Source organism: Pseudonaja textilis, chromosome 7, assembly GCF_049901715.1.
Source record: "Pseudonaja textilis isolate UNSWEBS1 chromosome 7, rPseTex1.2, whole genome shotgun sequence".
NCBI classification, from domain to species: Eukaryota; Metazoa; Chordata; class Lepidosauria; order Squamata; family Elapidae; genus Pseudonaja; species Pseudonaja textilis.
Window position 1 is genome coordinate 54,968,222 of NC_141996.1, and position 19,056 is coordinate 54,987,277.

Consider the following 19,056-nt stretch of genomic DNA (forward strand, 5'->3'; position numbering starts at 1 on the left):
AGTTAGTAACATAGTTGTTAAGTGAATTTGGCTTCCCCATTGATTTTGCTTGATAGAAAGTCACAAAAGGTGATCACATGACCTCAGGATACTAAAACCATCATAAACAGAAGTCAGTTGCCAAGCATCTGAATTTTGATCACATGACAGTGAGGATGCTGCAACAGTTGTAAGTGTTGAAAATAGTCATAATTCACTTTTTTCAATGCCATTGAATGGTCACTAAATGAACTGCTGCAAGTCGAGGACTACCGGTATATATCAATTATCTTCTGTTCTGCAACTCTGGAATAAAAGAGTTTGGATCTTTTCTTGCAATATCATAGTTGACGTTCTAGATATTTGAGGAGTGTTGTTATATCCTGCCTCCCTTTTCTCAAAAAGTTAAAAGTTCTCTTCACAAGGCTTAGGGTCTATCCACACTGCCTCAATACACACCTCTCATCCTTGAGATGGGAGGACAGTATGTTCATCCAAAGATCGCTGCCTTCTTTATGTTACTCTTACTGCACTTCAAGAGTGTGATTCAATTCCAAACATCAAAAAATTAATAGGCAAGTTAATGGATTTTGGTAGAATTTGATTAAATATGGTAAAATGAATGGAGAAACTCTGAGATGTCCAAATGTTGGTAGAAAAAGTTAATATAGGTAGTCCTCGACTTATGACCAAAATTGAGCCCAAAATTTCTGTTGCTGTTTTGCCCCATTTTATGACCTTTGTTGCCATGCCTGTTAAGTGAATCACTGCAATTGTTCAGTTAGCAACATAGTTGTAAAGTGAATTTGGCTTCCCCATGGACTTTGCTTGTCAGAAAGTCGCAGAAGAGTATCACATGACCCTGCAACACTCATAAATATAACAGCACCTGAATTTTGATTACATGACCGTGGGGATGCTACAGTGGTCATAAGTGTGAAAAATGGTCATAAGTTACTTTTTTCAGTGTTGTAATTTCAAACGGTCACTCAATTAACTGTTGTAAGTTAAGCACTACCTGTATATGATTGGTTATATGGTATGAATATTTTTGAAAGAAGAAAAATGGCCACTTTGTTTTATGGAAGTGAGAATTAGGTATTTTAGGAGAAATATAAAAGTAACAGAGGGAGAATGTGATACTCCAGAAACATGTGTGGTAAAATAAGAGGATCAAGAATAAGTGGTTGCTGAACATACAAAAATGAATGACTAGTATAAAACCTATATTGACATGATTGATTAAATAGAAAAAGGCAATGAGGATTCAATTGCAAAACAAATTTACAAAGAAAGAGTGCCGAGATCAAGAATATGGTGAAGACTGAGAAGATCACACTTGGGTGGAGTTAATCTGATCCTCAAAAAGAGAAAATGAGAACTTAAAAAACTGCAATGAATGAAGCAATGGATAAACATGGTAGAGATGAGAATGTTTACAAGGAGAGATAGGTACAGTGCAATATAGTGAATAATATTGGAGTAACCTAAATTTAACAGTATTTCCTTTTCTTATTTCATCACGTTAATCATTTCAATTTACTATTTTATTCATGAAGAGTACGTATCCATATATGGATGATAAACATTTAAATGAAAATTGAACAGAAAACTGCATCTTTTAAAACCTCTTTTTTAAACAAAGCTGTTTCATTCTGGAGAATAAATCAAATGGAAATATTATTTTTATTCTAAAAATATTCAAGTTCACATATATAATTAAGATTATTGTGTAGCATTATATAATATCAAACATGATGATGGGTGTGTTCAATTAAAGTTAGATCATATAAAATTATTTACTGCTCTGTGTTTAGATATAAGAGGAATATAGAATTCTGTTGCTAAGTTCTTTATTATGCAAATGATAGCCTAAAATAGATGTGCGAAATAAGGTACTAAATCTAGCTTTTTCTATAGCCATAAACTTTTCTTACCATTTCAATACTTTAAAAAATGAAAAATATAACTAGAAGTGCACAAGTTTCTAGGTGCAAGTCAAGATGTTGCTATTACTTTTAAACCCCTCCATGGCACAGGAGTAGATTACTGTGGGACCGCCTCTCCCAGAGGATATGCGCCCTTTTCATCGGATCAGACAGCATAGTCACTCTCCAGATTCCTTTCCTTGAATGTTATCATATGGCTGGATCTAGGAAGTGTAGCCTTTCTAGAATGGTCCCTGCTCAATGGAACACCCTTCCATTGAAATCTGGCAGGCCATTGGCCTTTTAACCTTCCAGAAAGCTGCAAAGAGTGTTGAGATACATGAAGACAGAGTTAGAAGAGAGTGTTGTGGATTATATCAGTTTTGTGGAAGTTTAGATATGGTGCTGTACAAATATTTTCATAACAGTCAATAAAATGAAGTCTCATTTTAGTGGAATATGTGTTTAACATCCAGGTTGCAATATTTTGGAGTTGATAATGCCTTCTGCAGTATTAAGTAAACCATAGCCAGAGGTTGGTTTCTTTTTTCATGTAGGATGATTGCTTGTCAGTGAAGCATGATTTATTTAGAACAGTCAATGAAGACTATTTTCTAAAATCTCATAACTAGTCTGTTGATAGCCAAACATGGAGACCTAACATCAAAAACGTCATCAATAAAGCACAACAAAGAATGTTCTTTCTGCGCCAACTCAGAAAGCTCAAACTGCCCAAGGAGCTGCTGATACAGTTTTACAGAGGAATTACTGAGTCTGTCATCTGCCCCTCTGTAACTGTCTGGTTTGGTTCTGCAACCCAACAGGACAGACACAGACTTCAAAGGATAATTAGGACTGCAGAAAAAACGATTACTACCAACCTGCCTTCAATCAAGGACTTGTATACTGCATGAGTCAAAAAGAGGGCTGTGAAAATATTTACAGACCCCTCACATCCTGGACATAAACTGTTTCAACTCCTTCCCTCAAAATGACGCTATAGAGCACTGCATACAAGAACAACTAGACACAAGAACAGTTTTTCCCCCCGGAAAGCCATCACTCTGCTAAACAAATAATTCCCTCAACACTGTTTAACTATTACAAAGTCTGCACTATCACTGTTCATCTTCTAATCAGTCCTTATCACCCATCCCCTTCCACTTGTGACTGTATGACTGTAATTTTGTCGCTTGTATCCTTACGATTTATATTGACTATTTCCTAGTGTGATTTGATTGCTTATTGTACCCTATGACTATCATTAAGTGTTGTACGTTATGATTCTTGACCCTTGATGAATGTGTCTTTTCTTTTATGTACACTGAGAGCATTTGCACCAAGACAAATTCCTTGTGTGTCCAACCACACTTGGCCAATAAAGAATTCTATTCTATTCTATTCATAACCTATACTGATACTTATATCTATATCTATAGCCCACACACTATATACGTGTAGCCATGATATCCCCCCTTTGTAAATACTATCTAAATTTTTCAACCTGCTGCTGCTGCTACTACTAAGCTTCTTGTATAGGTGCTGCTTCTTTAAAAGTTACCCTTATCTTTGATAGTCATCCAGCCTGGAGAATTATTAGCCATGTATCAATTAAACTTTCATCAATTTACAGTATTCATTTGATAACAGTTCTATCCTGTTAATTCCAAACAGTTTAATGACAACAGTACTGTCAAGTTCTTCATCGTGGTCTTTGTGATTCATGTACAGGTAGTCCTCATCTTAAAACCATTTGTTTAGCAACCATTTGAAGTTATAACAGCACTGAAAAAGTGGCTTAACTAGTCCTCACACTCATGACCATCACAACATCCCCATAGTTATGTGATCAAAATTCAGGCACTTGCCAACCAACATATGATTGGTTGTAGCATCCTGGGGTCATGTGATCACCATTTGTGACCTTCCCATATGGCTTCTGACAAGCAAATTCACTGGAGGAAGTCAGATTCTCTTCATGATTCACTTAACAACTGCAATGATTCATTTAACAACCATTTCAAAGAGCTGTAAAATCAAGTGCCGCTAACTTGGCCTAGCCATTTTTTTCGGGCGTCAAAAGGGCCTTATTTTCTAAAAAAACACGGTGTGTAAAGAGAGGGAAACATATTGTGTAAGTAAATTGTTCGAATAAATAAAGATTGGTTTTTGTGCTCAGAAAAGCAATTTTTCATTTCTTAAGATTGGTGGGGAAGACATCTCTGGGAGGAGTGAGAAAATATAAATGCAAGTCCAACATGCAAAGAAGCTTGGTTGAGCACAGAAGAATAATTGCTAATTAAAAGCATAAAGATTGAATAATCTTTATTGTAAGAAATGTACAATGTTTTGTAAATAAATCTCCATGTTTAAAATGAGCTTTAAGCAATTAAATCAGTGTACAAAGTAGTGGGGCAACTGGGGAGTGAGGTGTACAAATATTTACAAAATATTGAGCCAGATATAAAAAAATATCAACAACTTTAATGCTCCAAAAGGACACAGTAACTTTTTTTTCCCCACTGTTGTTTGTTTTCCCATAAATATAATAAAAAGTATGTAAGATTTCTAGAAGAAATATGCTCACATTTATATAAAGAAGCAAATCTATATTTATGTATATATCTATAGTAAGAGTAATAAGAATAAAAAAAAATCAATCTGTAATATAGCCAGACTTGATCAGTACTATCATTCAATAAACAACACAAATGGAAGTGTCACCACAATCTATAAATGCTTAAGTTTTATATGATTTCCTGAGTGACATCAAGGAAATAGCATGGCAAATTTCAACTGGAACAACATTCCAAAGATTAAGTTCTGACACTAAAACAGGACCATATTAGCTGTGTTTCATTAAAGAACTGCATTGACAGGGACAACTCTAATTGGAGGAGGCAGACTTTAAAGTACCTAAATGCCAAGTCATATGTGGATTTCTAGATCTAAACCAACATTTTAAAATTATCTGTTGGGAGCTAGTGCTTGGCCGATAGTGTTGGGTAACATCTGGAATTAACACATGGGCCACTCCATTCTGGTCCAGGCACAGTTTCTTAGCAGTCTTTAAAGGCTAGTATTGTGTCTTGCAGGAATTCAATTGGATAGTGATGAGTTACCATGACAAGCTCCATCCATTTCAAGTAGAATTGAAATTGCCACACTGGCCAGAATTGAGTAAAAGTCCCTGTGGCAAAAGACTTATAGTGCAACTCTAATAGAAGCTGTGCATCTAGTAGGAAGCAAAACAACTTACAAAACATTTCAGGAGTATTTTTATAGAACAGCAAAACCTATTAAGAGCAATCATGAATGTAGTTATCTCAATCATAAAAGTAGTAGTAATTATCAAAATGTTTATATTCCATTACAGTGTTAAATCTGCTGTAAAACATGATAGCTACCCCTCATGCTTTATTGGAATACTTAAGAGTAGAGTAGTGCAGAGTAGAATAGAAATTTTATTGTCACTTTATATGTACACTAATCAGCATAAATTAAAATGAAATTTCATTGTATTCAGCTCACAAAAGTTAACCATTATGCCTATACTCACATACACACACACATGTGACACAAACATCACAAAGAAACATCACAGTCTAGTCTGAATGTCTGAATACATGGCGAAAAACTCTCCAACAGTTCCAAAATAATTAAAAACTCTCCATGCTAATAAAAACTGTTGGTGATAACAGACTATCTTGCTGAAACACCCTTATATCCCTGTAAAAACGTTTTACCATCAAGAGCTAGTGCAGCTGCATTGAACAAGGCGCCACCTCTTGTAGGATTTACTAATACTGTGGAACCTTGGGTGACGACCAGAATTTTTGCTTCTGTTTTGCTTCTGGTCGCAAACAGATCTTTGGGTGGCGACCAAGCAAACCTGAAAATGGCTATGGTGATTTTCCCTTCTGCGGCAATTTCCCCTTCAGCATCAATTTATTTTTTTATTTTTTTTGTCCGCACGTGCACAGACGGTCATGCTTCTAGTCACGACCAAATAGGGTTGCGACCCTAGTCCTGGAACGGATTACGGTCATGACCTGAGGTTCCACTGTATAACTTTGTCCAATCAAAATCCTAGATATCAAAAAATATATTATTTGATAGGATGTGTGTTTCTTGCAGCTAATAATATCAGGTTATAATTTGTGAAATTTGTTAGAGATTTGCCCCTTCTTTTTAAAGTCTGTTTACATGGCAACTGACTATCTTATGTACCATTCTTCTTTGTAGATAAAATATTCCTCACTGTCAGTTTCCCAACATTAGAAACTTCCAGGGCTGTAAAAGGCACACTAAATAACAGTGTGTAATAACAGTGTGTAATAGACAGTGTCTATACAAACAATGTATAATAATGTTAAGGCAATTGATTGCCTGGTATTTGCCTAACACATGTATGTATGTATGTATGTAGTAGCCTTATATATCCAGGTGAAACTTGAAAAATTAGAATATCATGCAAAAGTTCATTTATTTCAGTAATGCAACTTAAAAGGTGAACCTAATATATGAGATAGATTCATTACATGCAAAGCAAGATAGTTCAAGCTGTGAGGTGTCATAATTGAGATGATTATGGCTTACAGCTCATAAAAACCCCAAATCCACAATCCACAAAATTAGAATATTGTGAAAAGGTTTAATAGTCTAGGCTCAAAGTGTCCCACTCTAATCAGCTAATTAAGCCATAACACCTGCAAAGGGTTCCTGAGCCTTTAAATGGTCTCTCAGTCTGGTTCAGTAGGAAGCACAATCATAGGAAAGACTGCTGACCTGATAGTTGTGCAGAAAACCATCACTGACACCCTCCATAAGGAGGGAAAGCCACAAAAGGTAATTGCAAAAGAAGTTGGATGTTCCCAAACTGCTGTATCAAAGCACATTAATAGAAAGTTATGTGGAAGGGAAAAGTGTGGAAGAAAAAGGTGCACAAGCAACAGGGATGACGACAGCCTGGAGAGGATTGTCAGAAAAAGGCCATTCAAAAGGGTTGGGGACTTTCACAAGGAGTGGACTGAGGATGGAGTCAGTGCATCAAGAGCCACCACACACAGATGGATCCTGGACATGGGCTTCAAATGTCGTATTGCTCTTGTCAAGCCGCTCCTGAACAACAAGCAACGTCAGAAGCATCTTACCTGGGCTAAAGAAAAACAGAACTGGTCTGTTGCTCAGTGGTCCAAAGTCCTCTTTTCTGATGAGAACAACTTTTGCATCTCATTTGGAAACCAAGGACCCAGAGTCTGGAGGAAGAATGGAGAGGCACACACTGCAAGATGCTTGAAGTCCAGTGTGAAGTTTCCACAGTCTGTGTTGATTTGGGGAGCCATGTCATCTGCTGGTGTTGGTCCACTGTGCTTCATTAAGTCCAGGGTCAACGCAGCCGTCTACCAGATTTTGGAGCACTTCATGCTTCCTTCCGCAGACGAGCTTTATGGGGATGCTGACTTCATTTTCCAGCAGGACTTGGCACCTGCCCACACTGCCAAAAGTACCAAAACCTAGTTCAATGCCCGAGGGATTACTGTGCTTGATTGGCCAGCAAACTTGCCTGACCTGAACCCCATAGAGAATCTATGGGGCATTGCCAAGAGAAAGATCAGAGACATGAGACCAAACAATGCAGAAGAGCTGAAGTCCTAGAAGCATCCTGGTCTTCCATAACACCTCAGCAGTGCCACAGGCTGATAGCTTCCATGCCACGCTGCATTGAGGCAGTAATTGCTGCAAAAGTACTGAGTACTTGAGTACTGAGTACAAACCAAATACTGAGTACATATGCATTCTTATACTTTTCAGAGGTCCAATATTGTTCTCTGTACAATCCTTGCTTTATTGATTGCCTGTAATATTCTAGTTGTCTGAGATTGTGGATTTGGGGTTTTCATGAGCTGTAAGCCATAATCATCACAATTATGACAAATCACAGCTTGAACTATCTTGCTTTGCATGTAATGAGTCTATCTCACTTATTAGGTTCACTTTTTAAGTTTCATTACTGAAATAAATGAATTTTTGCACGATATTCTAATTTTTTGAGTTTCACTGTAAACCACTGTTAAAAGACAAAACCTCTGTGTCCTGTGTTTTACTCCTGGATTGTCTTACAATAGGAGTCATGCTGTAAACACACTGATAGGTTATGGGCCCAGAAAAGAGAGAAGGCCATGGTGATGGGAGAGACTAGAGAGAGGAGAGACCTAGTGAGAGCTTGCACCAGAGCTAGAGGGGTTGTGCAATGTGGTTTAATCGTGGTTAGTGGCTTGTGAAAGAAAGCAGGTAACATGGCTTCCGTGGGCGTAATGCGAGGAGGTTTCTTGGTGTCTCAGCTGAATGGGACAAACTACCTCTCTTGGAATGTGAAGATGTACTTGCGGAGGGAGGTGTGGTGGACGATAGTTACTAATCCACCGCCAGTCCTGGATGATAGCGTTTATGATAGAAAATGCCCCAATTCTTATACCGATTACTTTCCAAAATGCAATGTTATGTAGCTCATCTTGGTGTATTTTTCTGCTCGTAATGTTTATAACTGTTCATGTGTGTGAGTTGTAGAGATACTTAATCCTAACCAATACAATTGGCATCTTTTCCTGTTATTTGAATTGGGAGACTTCTGTTACTAAGATGCCTTATAAAAACTCCTAATAGCAGTAGTGATCAAGCCACATAGATTAGATGTTTAGAAAAAATAATACAATGAATCTAATTTCTGTAATGCAGACCTAGTAAAGTAAAGATCTTTTATGTATTTAAAACAATTAAATACATAAAAGATTACAGTGGTACCTCAGTACTCAACAGTAATTGGTTCCAGGAGACGTGATGGGTACAAAAAAAGATGAATACCAAACAGATTTTTCCCATAAGGAATAATGTAATGAATCACAAGAACCAACAAGTTCTATCTTGTGTATTGAGTACCAAGCAAATGATGAGTATTGGGAAAAAAATTTCATGACAAAATGTGTTCAGTACCAAATTTGATGAATTTCAAAGCAGTTGAGTACCAAGGTGTTTAGCTATTCAAGGCATGAAAGCTTGATATTAAGAACTTTTTTCCTATCTGTTTTTTTCCTTGCCTTTTCCAGTGAAATAAAGTTGCCTTCCTTCCTATTCCAAATCTCCAAATGTGTGAAATCATTTGGATAGAGAAAAAGATTTAATTCCTGAACATCCAATGTTTTGAATTTGAGTGAATCACAAAATGATTGACTAAATCAGGGAACTGTTAAAGAACTTATTAGTTGCAGCAGAGACACTGCGTTACTCAGGCGAGATGCTGTATGAAAGTAAACTCTCTTCCCTCCTTTTTAGGACTTTTGGCCAACCAATGTTATAATCATCCATACAAAAGGGCAGTATGCCAATTTTTGCACAGCATCCCTATATATGTCTGTGGCTGAGGAATCAAATGGAGTAATCTAAGGGGACAGAAAGGAGCAAGTACATGGGACAGAAGGAAAAGAAATTACTTATAGGATGCTTGTTATTGAAAAATATAAAAGAAATTTCTGTTCTTTACTCCATAATTAATGGCTTCCTCTTTCTATTTGTGCCGGAAACAACCTTCCTCACCGCTTTCTTCCAAGGGGGGGGGAATTACCCCACCACCCTTTAATTCTGGCTTTCTCTTTTCCCTTTTCTTCCCAGGGGGCTCTTTTCTGTGATGTTAAAGAAAGCTTTCAAATTCTCACCTAGTTCGAACACACTTTCTCTTTTTTTCTTTCCATCTGAGACTGTCCCAGCCATGTAGCGCTTTCCTTTCAAGTCGGCTAGAGAGGCTATCTCTGGATCTACCAGGGATATTGCGGTATCCCTGGGATCAGCAGAGTGTCCTCTCTTCAATCGTCATCCCTCTGGGACGATTTAGGTCCAATAAACCACCAGCTTTGGGGATTTCAGTGTCCTCCCTAGGAGCCCCTAAGGATTCCGCTATATCACTGCAATGTCAGCTCTGCCCTCCGGAGGCTGAACTCTGGAAAAACTGAATGGCTTTGGGTTTGGGATCCTTCTATTCTGTGATTATGCCATTTTTGATGCTGAATGAGGTTATACAGTTGAATTCTGCTCAATGAGCAGGTAGCAATCTTGGCTAGGAGGGTCTTTGCATAACTTCAGATTGTGCACCAGTTACGCCCATTCCTAGACTGCGGGTCTCTTTCAGTCACTCATGCCTCAGTCACCTCCCTGTAAAAGTCTGGATGAAGACGGTCACTACGGATATTTCAAGCAGACCTCATCAAGGACACTGAAGTCAAGAAGATTAAAAGTGAATAACATTCCAAGAATGTAGGAGATCTTAAAGTCCAAAATCAGGAGAGGAAATATTATTGAGGCAAGTATACCAGAAAACTGAAGAAATAAAAAGGTCATTGGAATAACTGAAGGACAATTAAGATGCACTGAAGGTAGTTCATCATGAAGACTTACTGAATATTGGAGAAGCCAAACTGATCTACATGAAAAGCTAAATGAAGAATAGAAAAGAGACATGACAAGGCAAAGTATTAATTATATGGCCAGTATGTTAAAAAAAATAGCAGGCAAATAACAAGACCTGGCAATGGCTAAATGCAGGAAAATTGAAGGAGGAGGCAGCGGGGCTAATTCTGGCTGCAGAAGCCCAAGCTTTAGAAAGAAATGCATGCAAAGCAAGAATTGAGAAGACAGCAATAAACAGCAAATGTCTCTTCAGCTGATACTTTGAAGAAACAGTGGGCCACCTGGTTAATTGCTGCAAGAGGTTTGCACAGACTGACTCCATACAATGGCATGACAACAAAGCAGCAGTGATGCATTTGAATATCTGCAAGAAAAACTATTTGCCTGCAAACAAGAATTGGTGGGGCCACAAAAATAGACAAAATAATAGAAAATTAAAAAGCTAAAGCGTGCCAGGACTTTAAAATTCTAAAGATAAGCACTTGCCACATAGCAGCCCATACTTAGCAATTGTTAATAAGAAAAACACTCTGGAGAGTGGTTAGTCTATACAGATGGAAATGAAGAAACTATAATTGCCCAGATGTGGCAGATTTTAGTTTTTAGCAGCCTTAATAGCCAGTGTGACCAATCCAAGGTTTCAATAGTAAGCCTTTTTTCTCCCACCTTCTCCAGAAAGTGTTTTTCCCCCAGACTAAAGAGTCAAAGGACATCTGTTCTAAGTTTATACTTCACAATGATTCTGTCTGAACTATATACTGTTGGCGTCAGCCTTCAAGATCTTCTTTCTGGCTGTCATGAGTAACGGGGGGAGGAAAGGGGAAGGCTGGAGATGTTACTAACTAATATTGTATAAACTGAGGAGGGTTTCTATTTCTTGCTTGGCGTTCTCTGCGCAACTGCAAACCTTTATCTGAGTAAGCCAAGGTCAACTAATCATCACCACCTGGAGATGTCCACATGCTGAGGTTCACAACTTTTAATTGGAAGAACCGTTTGAACTGTTGGGGGTGGGTTGAACCAGCTGACAGTTGGTTCTTGTCTTATGAGCTCTAATCCTTAAAAGTGCTCAAAAATTAAATCTTAATGTATGGTTACAAGAGTTTAAGCTTTTAGGTTTCTATCATAATTTGATTTGAACAGTGTTGACATTAATGGAAATACTTTTAAGCTAACAGATTCTATCCTATGAAAAAATGCGGCAGCAGAGATGTTATATTAGCATTTGAAATGTCAAATCTTATTTCTGGAATAAAGAAACATGTTAGGGACTCTGCCCGCTGGATTAGCTCCCTGATACAAATAAAATTGTTACTTCTTTCTTTCGGCTTCTGTAACACCCCCCCCAAAGTACACTCTCCAGAGAGATGGTCATATTTTGCAACAAAACCCAACAGGGAATTTTGTGGGAGTGATGCAGAATTATTAATGTGTATATGTTTTTGCGAAGGGCAGACTCCAGACTGTTTAAAAATAGGTAAACTGTTACAGGATTTAATTTTTCTTGACTCAAAAACTGGATTTTGGTTCATAATGTTTTTCCAAACATAGATTATACTTAGTTTTAAACAAGTAAGACATAAAGCTTTCCTGTTGGTTGAGGGCATTTTTCTTTGGATATTAATCAATTTTGAAAAAAAAAAAGGTTACTTGGGAAGAAGTGTGCCAAGGTATCATCCATTAAGCCTATACTCATTTTTCCCTTACTCCCCTTATTTCAATAAGTTGCTATCCACTTGTATTTTTGCTGACCACAAAATTCTGCTGATCTATTCTTTCTTTGTTATCTTTGTCATCTGGGTTCTCTCCAATACCAAGTATGACAAAACCCAGTAGATTTTACATGCCATGAGATGGCCCTTGAATGGTGTTGAAATAGAATACAAACCAGAGATAACTTAAGACTGCTCCACTCATAAGCTGGGCACAAGATAAAGGCTGTGGTAGAAAGTACATGTTGCCGGACGCTTTCTATATATGTTTGGGACACCTCTATCTGGGGCTAAGGAAGAAAAGCTAATAGTCCATTCCTTTTTAAGGAGCTGAAATTAGTATTTCAGTGAGCCAATGCAAAACATTTACAGTTTCTCGATCTTAAAAGACCTCTGAAACAAAGTATTTGTATTTTCCTGTACATACCTAGGTGATTTTTTTATATATATATTGTGGCTTTAGAGGCTAGGCCTTTTGGAAAACCATTTTGCTATAAAGTATATTACAATTGGGTTGTCATTTAATAGCAAGAGCTCCTATTACTATTGCTTGGAAATGAATATGTAACATAGAGTGCTAACCAATTCTTGACCCACAGCCAGAGAGAACCTGAATGGAATTGGCCTGGTGACAAAAATGGTCTTTTATGGTCCCCAAGCTGCTACATGAACTAGAAGAGTTCTTTGTGTCTTTTTTTCTCCTCTCTCCCCATTTACTCCCTAGATTACAAACATTTTATTTGCTAAGCAATATTTCTTTTTCCTTTATTAGGATTGTTGTTCTGAGTGAAGGACCTTGCAAACGCTACTAAGGGACTATCATGGGCAAACTTGCATTTCTGAAGACTCAATTTATAGTTCACCTCCTGATTGGATTTGTCTTTGTTGTGAGTGGCTTCATCATTAACTTCATCCAACTATGCACACTAATCCTCTGGCCTATAAGCAAGCAGTTTTATCGACGAGTAAACTGTCGCCTTTCCTATTCATTGTGGAGCCGTGAGTATATTATAGTTGCTCTGCATTAGCTTGGAATGTGATTTATTCAGATTGTTCTCACACTGAAGAACAGAGGTGGAGAACTATGGCCCCTTTATGACTTGTGGACATCAACTCCCAGAATTCCTGAGCCAGTATGGCTCGCTCAGGAATTCTGGGAATTGAAGCCCACAAGTTATAAAAGTTCTCCACCCCTGCTATAGAAGATCATTTTTGGAGCAAAATAAAGGCTTGCGCTTTAGAAATGTATTTGCACGCAGAAATATTAGACCTCTGGGATGATCTACGGCTTATCTCAAGAAGTGGTGTCTCTGAATTATTTGTGCATGGACTTAAACACAAAATATATCTTTCTGATTTTCCAAGTGTAGTTGCAGTTATGGAAGCTGCTGGGATAAATAGGAAATATATAGGAAATTCCTATGCCTTTTATTTCTTTATCTGATAAATCTTGAGAAAACAGAACTTTTTTGCAGCACGCATTTTCAACATTGATGCTGGAAACAAAACTGCTGTTGAATTGGAATATATTTAACTAGGTTATCCAAGAAACAATTTAATTGTGACATCACTTGTCCCTCAACCTTGATCTCCCCTTGGTGCCTATCTCAGGTCTTTATACAATATATTTGTACTGCAGTGCTAGCTTAAAAGGTTCTGATTATAGTGACCTTATTCTGAAAAATCTAGAACAGACTACAACTTTGTATAAATAGAAATTATATATTCAAATTTAAACAAATGAAGCTGAAACAATTATGGTAAATCTCAAATTCTCTAACCCTTTTGTTCAGTTTATAAATAGCAAATCTACTTTGTGTATCTGAATTTCTTATTAAAGTGATTATTTGTTGCAGATGTTCATTAAGATGGAGAGGTAATTAATTGTGACTTCACTATGTGCTGTCAAGTATTAGCTAAGGTACAAGTTTCTTCTTTAGATGCAAACTTCCAAATAGAGAAAAGGCATTAAGGAAATACCCTACAGGCTATCTCACTGAGCCAGTGGGCTATATCCATTTCAACTCAAATTTTAAAAGAAGGCAATCATAATACATTTAAGAAATATCAGTTAAAGAAATGTTAAAGCAATATTTCATGGGTTTTGAGATCCATAGCACTGAGAACAAAAAGCTTTGCGTTAGGCAAACAACTAAATAATTCTGTTTTAGGCTTGCCAATCAGCAGATTGAACAAGCTAAATCTATAAATATTTAAACAAAATATTAAAATGAAGAAATTTAAAGGCTGAACTTATTAACAGTGCACCTTAATTGTACTTTATTAAAACACTCTCGGACTAGCTGCCTAATTCTTATAGAACATAATGTACCATTTATTCAATTTTCAACCAACAATGACCAGTGTTTAGTACTGGAAAAATATTGTAGGAGTTATGATTAAGTAGATTAACACACACATGGACACACACATACACTATTTTCTCTAGTCCTAGGGAAGTCAGTATTTCAGCTTTGCTTCTCATTTTTGCCTCAAGTTATATTGTGTTAGTAAGAAATGTCAAGAGAGTAAAATTTTGCTGCAGAATGGAAAGGAAGGATAGACTAAAGATATAGTCCTATGCAAAAACCAGAATAGATTTAATAGCTGGCATGTTGGCAATGTTATTCCTTTGGTGTTAAAAGGGCTTTTGGGAGACATTCTTCCTATTAACAAAAATAATGCTCTTGTTTAGGACTAAAGTATATTGGAAATCTTGGTCAGTTTTATTCAGTTAAAGTTTCCAAGCACTGCTGAAATTTAGAAAACTTGCTGTTTTAAAATATGAGTCTGGGCCTGTACAATGATAAATCAGGATTTGTAGACTATATATTGCTTTCTTCTGTCCTCTGTAAGTAATGCAGTTGTAGAATTAATATCTACTAACCAAGCAAAGACCAAGTTGTAATACAGGCTTTCTCATACCTAGTATCCTTTATTTTTTTATTTTTTTTGTCTCCCATGATCTAGAATTAGTAATGTTGCTGGAATGGTGGTCTGGAACAGAATGCACTTTATTCACAGAGCAGGCCACAATTGATAAGTTTGGGAAAGAACACGTCATCATTATTCTCAACCACAACTTTGAAATAGATTTTCTGTGTGGCTGGACAATGACAGAACGGTTTGGTGTATTAGGGGTGAGTGGTCTTAACGTATGGTTTTGTTCTTTGCAATTGGGGAAATGGACATTTTGTATGTTTTTTTAAAATCCAAGAGTAGGAAGCTCTCAGACTAGGTGTATTTTTTGTGTGCTAACTTATTGAACTAAATTAAAATAAATTGAATCTAAGAGAGCCAATGTAGTTTAATTAGGGAGGCACAATATTCAAGTCACACTTTGCTAAGAACTTGTTGGGTGCTCTTAGGAAATTTATTAGCTTAACCTGACCTACACCACAAGCTTCTGGACAGGAAATAGATAATTTTAGAGAAATTTGTTAGGCTATTGCAGAACACATTTGAAAGGACTTGTATTTGCTAATGATATATTTCAGATGAACAAATAATGTTTGTGTGTATTTTAGAGTTCAAAAGTTCTTGCAAAGAAAGAACTATTGTTTGTACCCATAATTGGCTGGACATGGTACTTCTTAGAGATCGTTTTTTGCAAAAGAAAATGGGAAGAAGATAGAGACGCTGTTATTGAAGGGCTGAAACGTCTAGCCGATTATCCCGAGTATATGTGGGTAAGTGAAGTTCTGCACATCAACTCTTTTAATAGGATAGTGAAAAATATTGATTTGTTTAGGTATGTGTACTGCATTTATGTGTTTTCATAAGACGTATATGGTTATATACAGTACACAGGCTGTTTTTCCCATTATACATAGATGTATAATATTATTAAATTAAATCCATAGCTTTTACAGGAGATATCATTACATTCAATCTTTAATCATTTACAGACAGATATAACGTATATGCAGATCAGTCATAACTGCAGCTGGTATAATGTGCACTTTTAGAGTGCAATAAAAGCACTGTAAAACAAACCATCTCCATGGCTTTCAGAGATTCAAGCTTGTATTGTCCTTTCTTTCAATACGGAGAATTTTTGTGCTATTTGGGATCTGTCTAAATGGGGCCCCTTTTCACAGCAGGACTTCTAACTTCAAGGCAACCCAAGCAGAATTCTGCTTCAGAACATCTAACTCAACAATAGGAGCTGGGACATTAATTTCATATATGGACTGGAAAAATCAGACAACCATAGCACAAAACTTCGTTATCATGCAATTCTCATTTGAACTGTTGCACAGCCCAGTCATGGTAGCGCTAATTTAGGAATAAAATATTATTGCAGGTATTGTTGGTTTTGCAATAACACTGCAGTGAGCAAGTCTGTGATCTGATTCCAAAATATGTGTTCTGGACAAACTGCCGCTGGTTTGTGGGTAGGTGATAGTTTAATGAAGGTGGTTTGTTAGAAATAAGGGGAGCTCTGGAAATGAGATAAGAATGTTGAGAAACCTTCATCACCTACAATAGTGTTCCTTCAACCATAGCAATTTTAAAATATGTGGACTTTAATGACTAGGGTTCCCTAGCCGGCATGCTGACTGGGAAATTCTGGAAGATGAAGTCCACACATCTTGGAATTTGCCAAGATTGAGAAACTTTAATATGCAGAGGTATTTGCAGCAGAATGTTCCCCACTACCCCCAAGGAGCAAAAAAGGCTATAGGCTCCAAATGTTTTCTAATCTTTATTCTAAAGCAAAATATTTTGAACATATTTAAACCCCTATTTATTTTAGTTGTCTTCATGCCCTAAAACTTTTTGTAAAACAATTTAACAGTACCGTAATGCAAGATTTCTCCACCTGCCCCCCTTCTGTGCTACAGTTTCTGTTATACTGTGAAGGAACTCGTTTTACAGAAACTAAGCATCGTATCAGTATGGAAGTGGCTGAATCCAAAGGATTGCCTAAACTCAAATATCACTTGTTGCCCAGAACCAAAGGTTTTACGACTGCTGTCCAGTGTCTCAGGGGAACAGGTACCTTGGCCTTGCTTATACTGTTTGTGAATATGCATATTATGTTTCTTAGCTTAATTGTTGTGATAGTCATTACATTTTCAATATGCAATATCTGTATTAATACAATGTTTAGTATTTAAATGGTGAACCTGATAATATAAGTAAACCTCAATACTTCGATTAGTTTTCTTGTTTAATTCAGAGAAATTAATAATTCTACTTCGCATTTTACGTTTCTAAGCTGGTGTTCTGAGCTGGCTGGTGTTCAAACATTGTCTAATTTACACTTGCAGCACACATGTGAGATGTAAGTTCATGTTATACCACATAGGAAAAGGTGTTAAATAGGAAAGATGGCTGATTAAATACTACGGATGGGTTAAATATTTAACTACGTTCTTCCAGCCAGCAGCATTAAGGGAGTACTGTGAATAGTGAAGCTAAATGGGTTTAGAAATGCATTCCATTTCTTTTCCCTGATGGAGAACCAATTACATTATTTTACATTAGTCTTTCACATTAACAAGTAAAGACAGGTTGACATCAGTAAGTCTGAATACAATGTTTGAATACACATTTCAACATATTGCATTAAAAGTATTTTTTCTTCCTAACACCCACCCCAGGTGCTTTCTTGATTTGGTTTTATTTAAGGCCAAAGCAATACATGAGAAACTGGAATTTCTATGGTTTCCTTTCTTGCTAAAGCATAAGCATACAGTAGAAGCTATCAAACATTCTTAAGGACATAGATTTTAAATGACATTTGATGTATTTCCCAAAAGACTTTATTTTTAAATAGGCTTCACATCCCTTTTAAACCTGCTACATATTGAAATCAAAATACCATCCCCAAATTTAGGAGGGCCTTTAACCAGTGGGGTGATGCTAAATGTTTAAGAACTGGCTCTGTTGGCTCCATAGCAGCCATTGAAACCACCAGATAGATCTTACCATTCAGTTAGTTCATTTTATGCTAATATCAACACCATGAATTATTACCTTCGCATTTAATTAAATTTCTTGGTCATTTAGATCATTTTTATTTACAATTTTTGCTTTCGGACTCAAGTGATTCTGGCCAAATTCTTTCAAATATTATGTAAGATGTGCTATACTTCGATTGATGTGCTTACCTAGTTAATTAATCACAGTTTGTTTTATGTATGTAGTGGATTTTATGGACTAATTATTGGAGAGGGGGAGGGGGAGGAAGGGAGAGAGAGAGGGAAAGAGAGAGGAAGAGAAGATACACAGGTGGGGGAGACTTACCCCAGCAATTTGCAACATTCCCTGCCAGCTTTCTTTTTGAGGAAGCCAGTAGGAAGCCACACAATCATGTGGTTATGGAGCACTGCAACCAGTTGTAAGTGTGAACTAGTTGCCAAATGCCTGCAATCATGTCACCATGGGATTATAGGGACATCATGGACTTGTTGTGGTGGGCTATAGAACTAGGGCAAACAATAATAACCAACATTCTTCAGCGCTATCATAATTTTGGTCACTAAACAAATGGTCATAAGTCCAAGATTATTCTAAGGCATAGTCTGCATCCAAATCAAAGTTTGAAATCACTTTCAGACCATGGCTTTCAATCCTCCTTTTTTTTAGACAGATGTGGGGTTGATATTATCTGAATGGTGGGCTTCCAGATTCAGGTATACCCACAGATGTAATTCTAGAGCTACCACAGCTGGGCTGCAAAAATCTTCATGACCACTAAAACTCTTTGCTGCCACTAGTAGCCATTATTCTGAAATATAGATATAATAGTGTTTGTGTGCCTTTTAATATAATTAATAACTCTTGAATTCCAGCTATGTGAATATTGAAACAATAATGTTATCTTTCTTGTGTTAGTTTCAGCAGTGTATGATGTAACATTAAACTTCAGAGGAAACAAAAACCCATCCTTATTAGGAATTCTTTATGGAAAGAAATATGAAGCAGATATGTGTGTTAGGTGAGTGTGTGAGTATGGTTTGTAACTG

The 19,056-nt window shown here is 36.8% G+C and overlaps 1 protein-coding gene across 5 annotated transcripts in view; it reads left to right on the top strand.

Moving 5' to 3' along the window:
- Nucleotides 1-19,056, top strand: part of AGPAT3 (1-acylglycerol-3-phosphate O-acyltransferase 3) — a 105,047-nt gene that overhangs the window by 77,441 nt on the left and 8,550 nt on the right. For all 5 annotated transcript variants that reach the window (XM_087937671.1, XM_026713627.2, XM_087937670.1 and 2 more), the window contains exons 2-6: nucleotides 12,852-13,078; nucleotides 15,050-15,219; nucleotides 15,607-15,768; nucleotides 16,927-17,080; nucleotides 18,926-19,028. In XM_087937671.1, coding sequence (XP_087793797.1) covers nucleotides 12,901-13,078; nucleotides 15,050-15,219; nucleotides 15,607-15,768; nucleotides 16,927-17,080; nucleotides 18,926-19,028 — 767 coding nt within the window. In that variant the 5' untranslated portion in view covers nucleotides 12,852-12,900. The remainder of the gene's footprint in view (nucleotides 1-12,851; nucleotides 13,079-15,049; nucleotides 15,220-15,606; nucleotides 15,769-16,926; nucleotides 17,081-18,925; nucleotides 19,029-19,056) is intronic.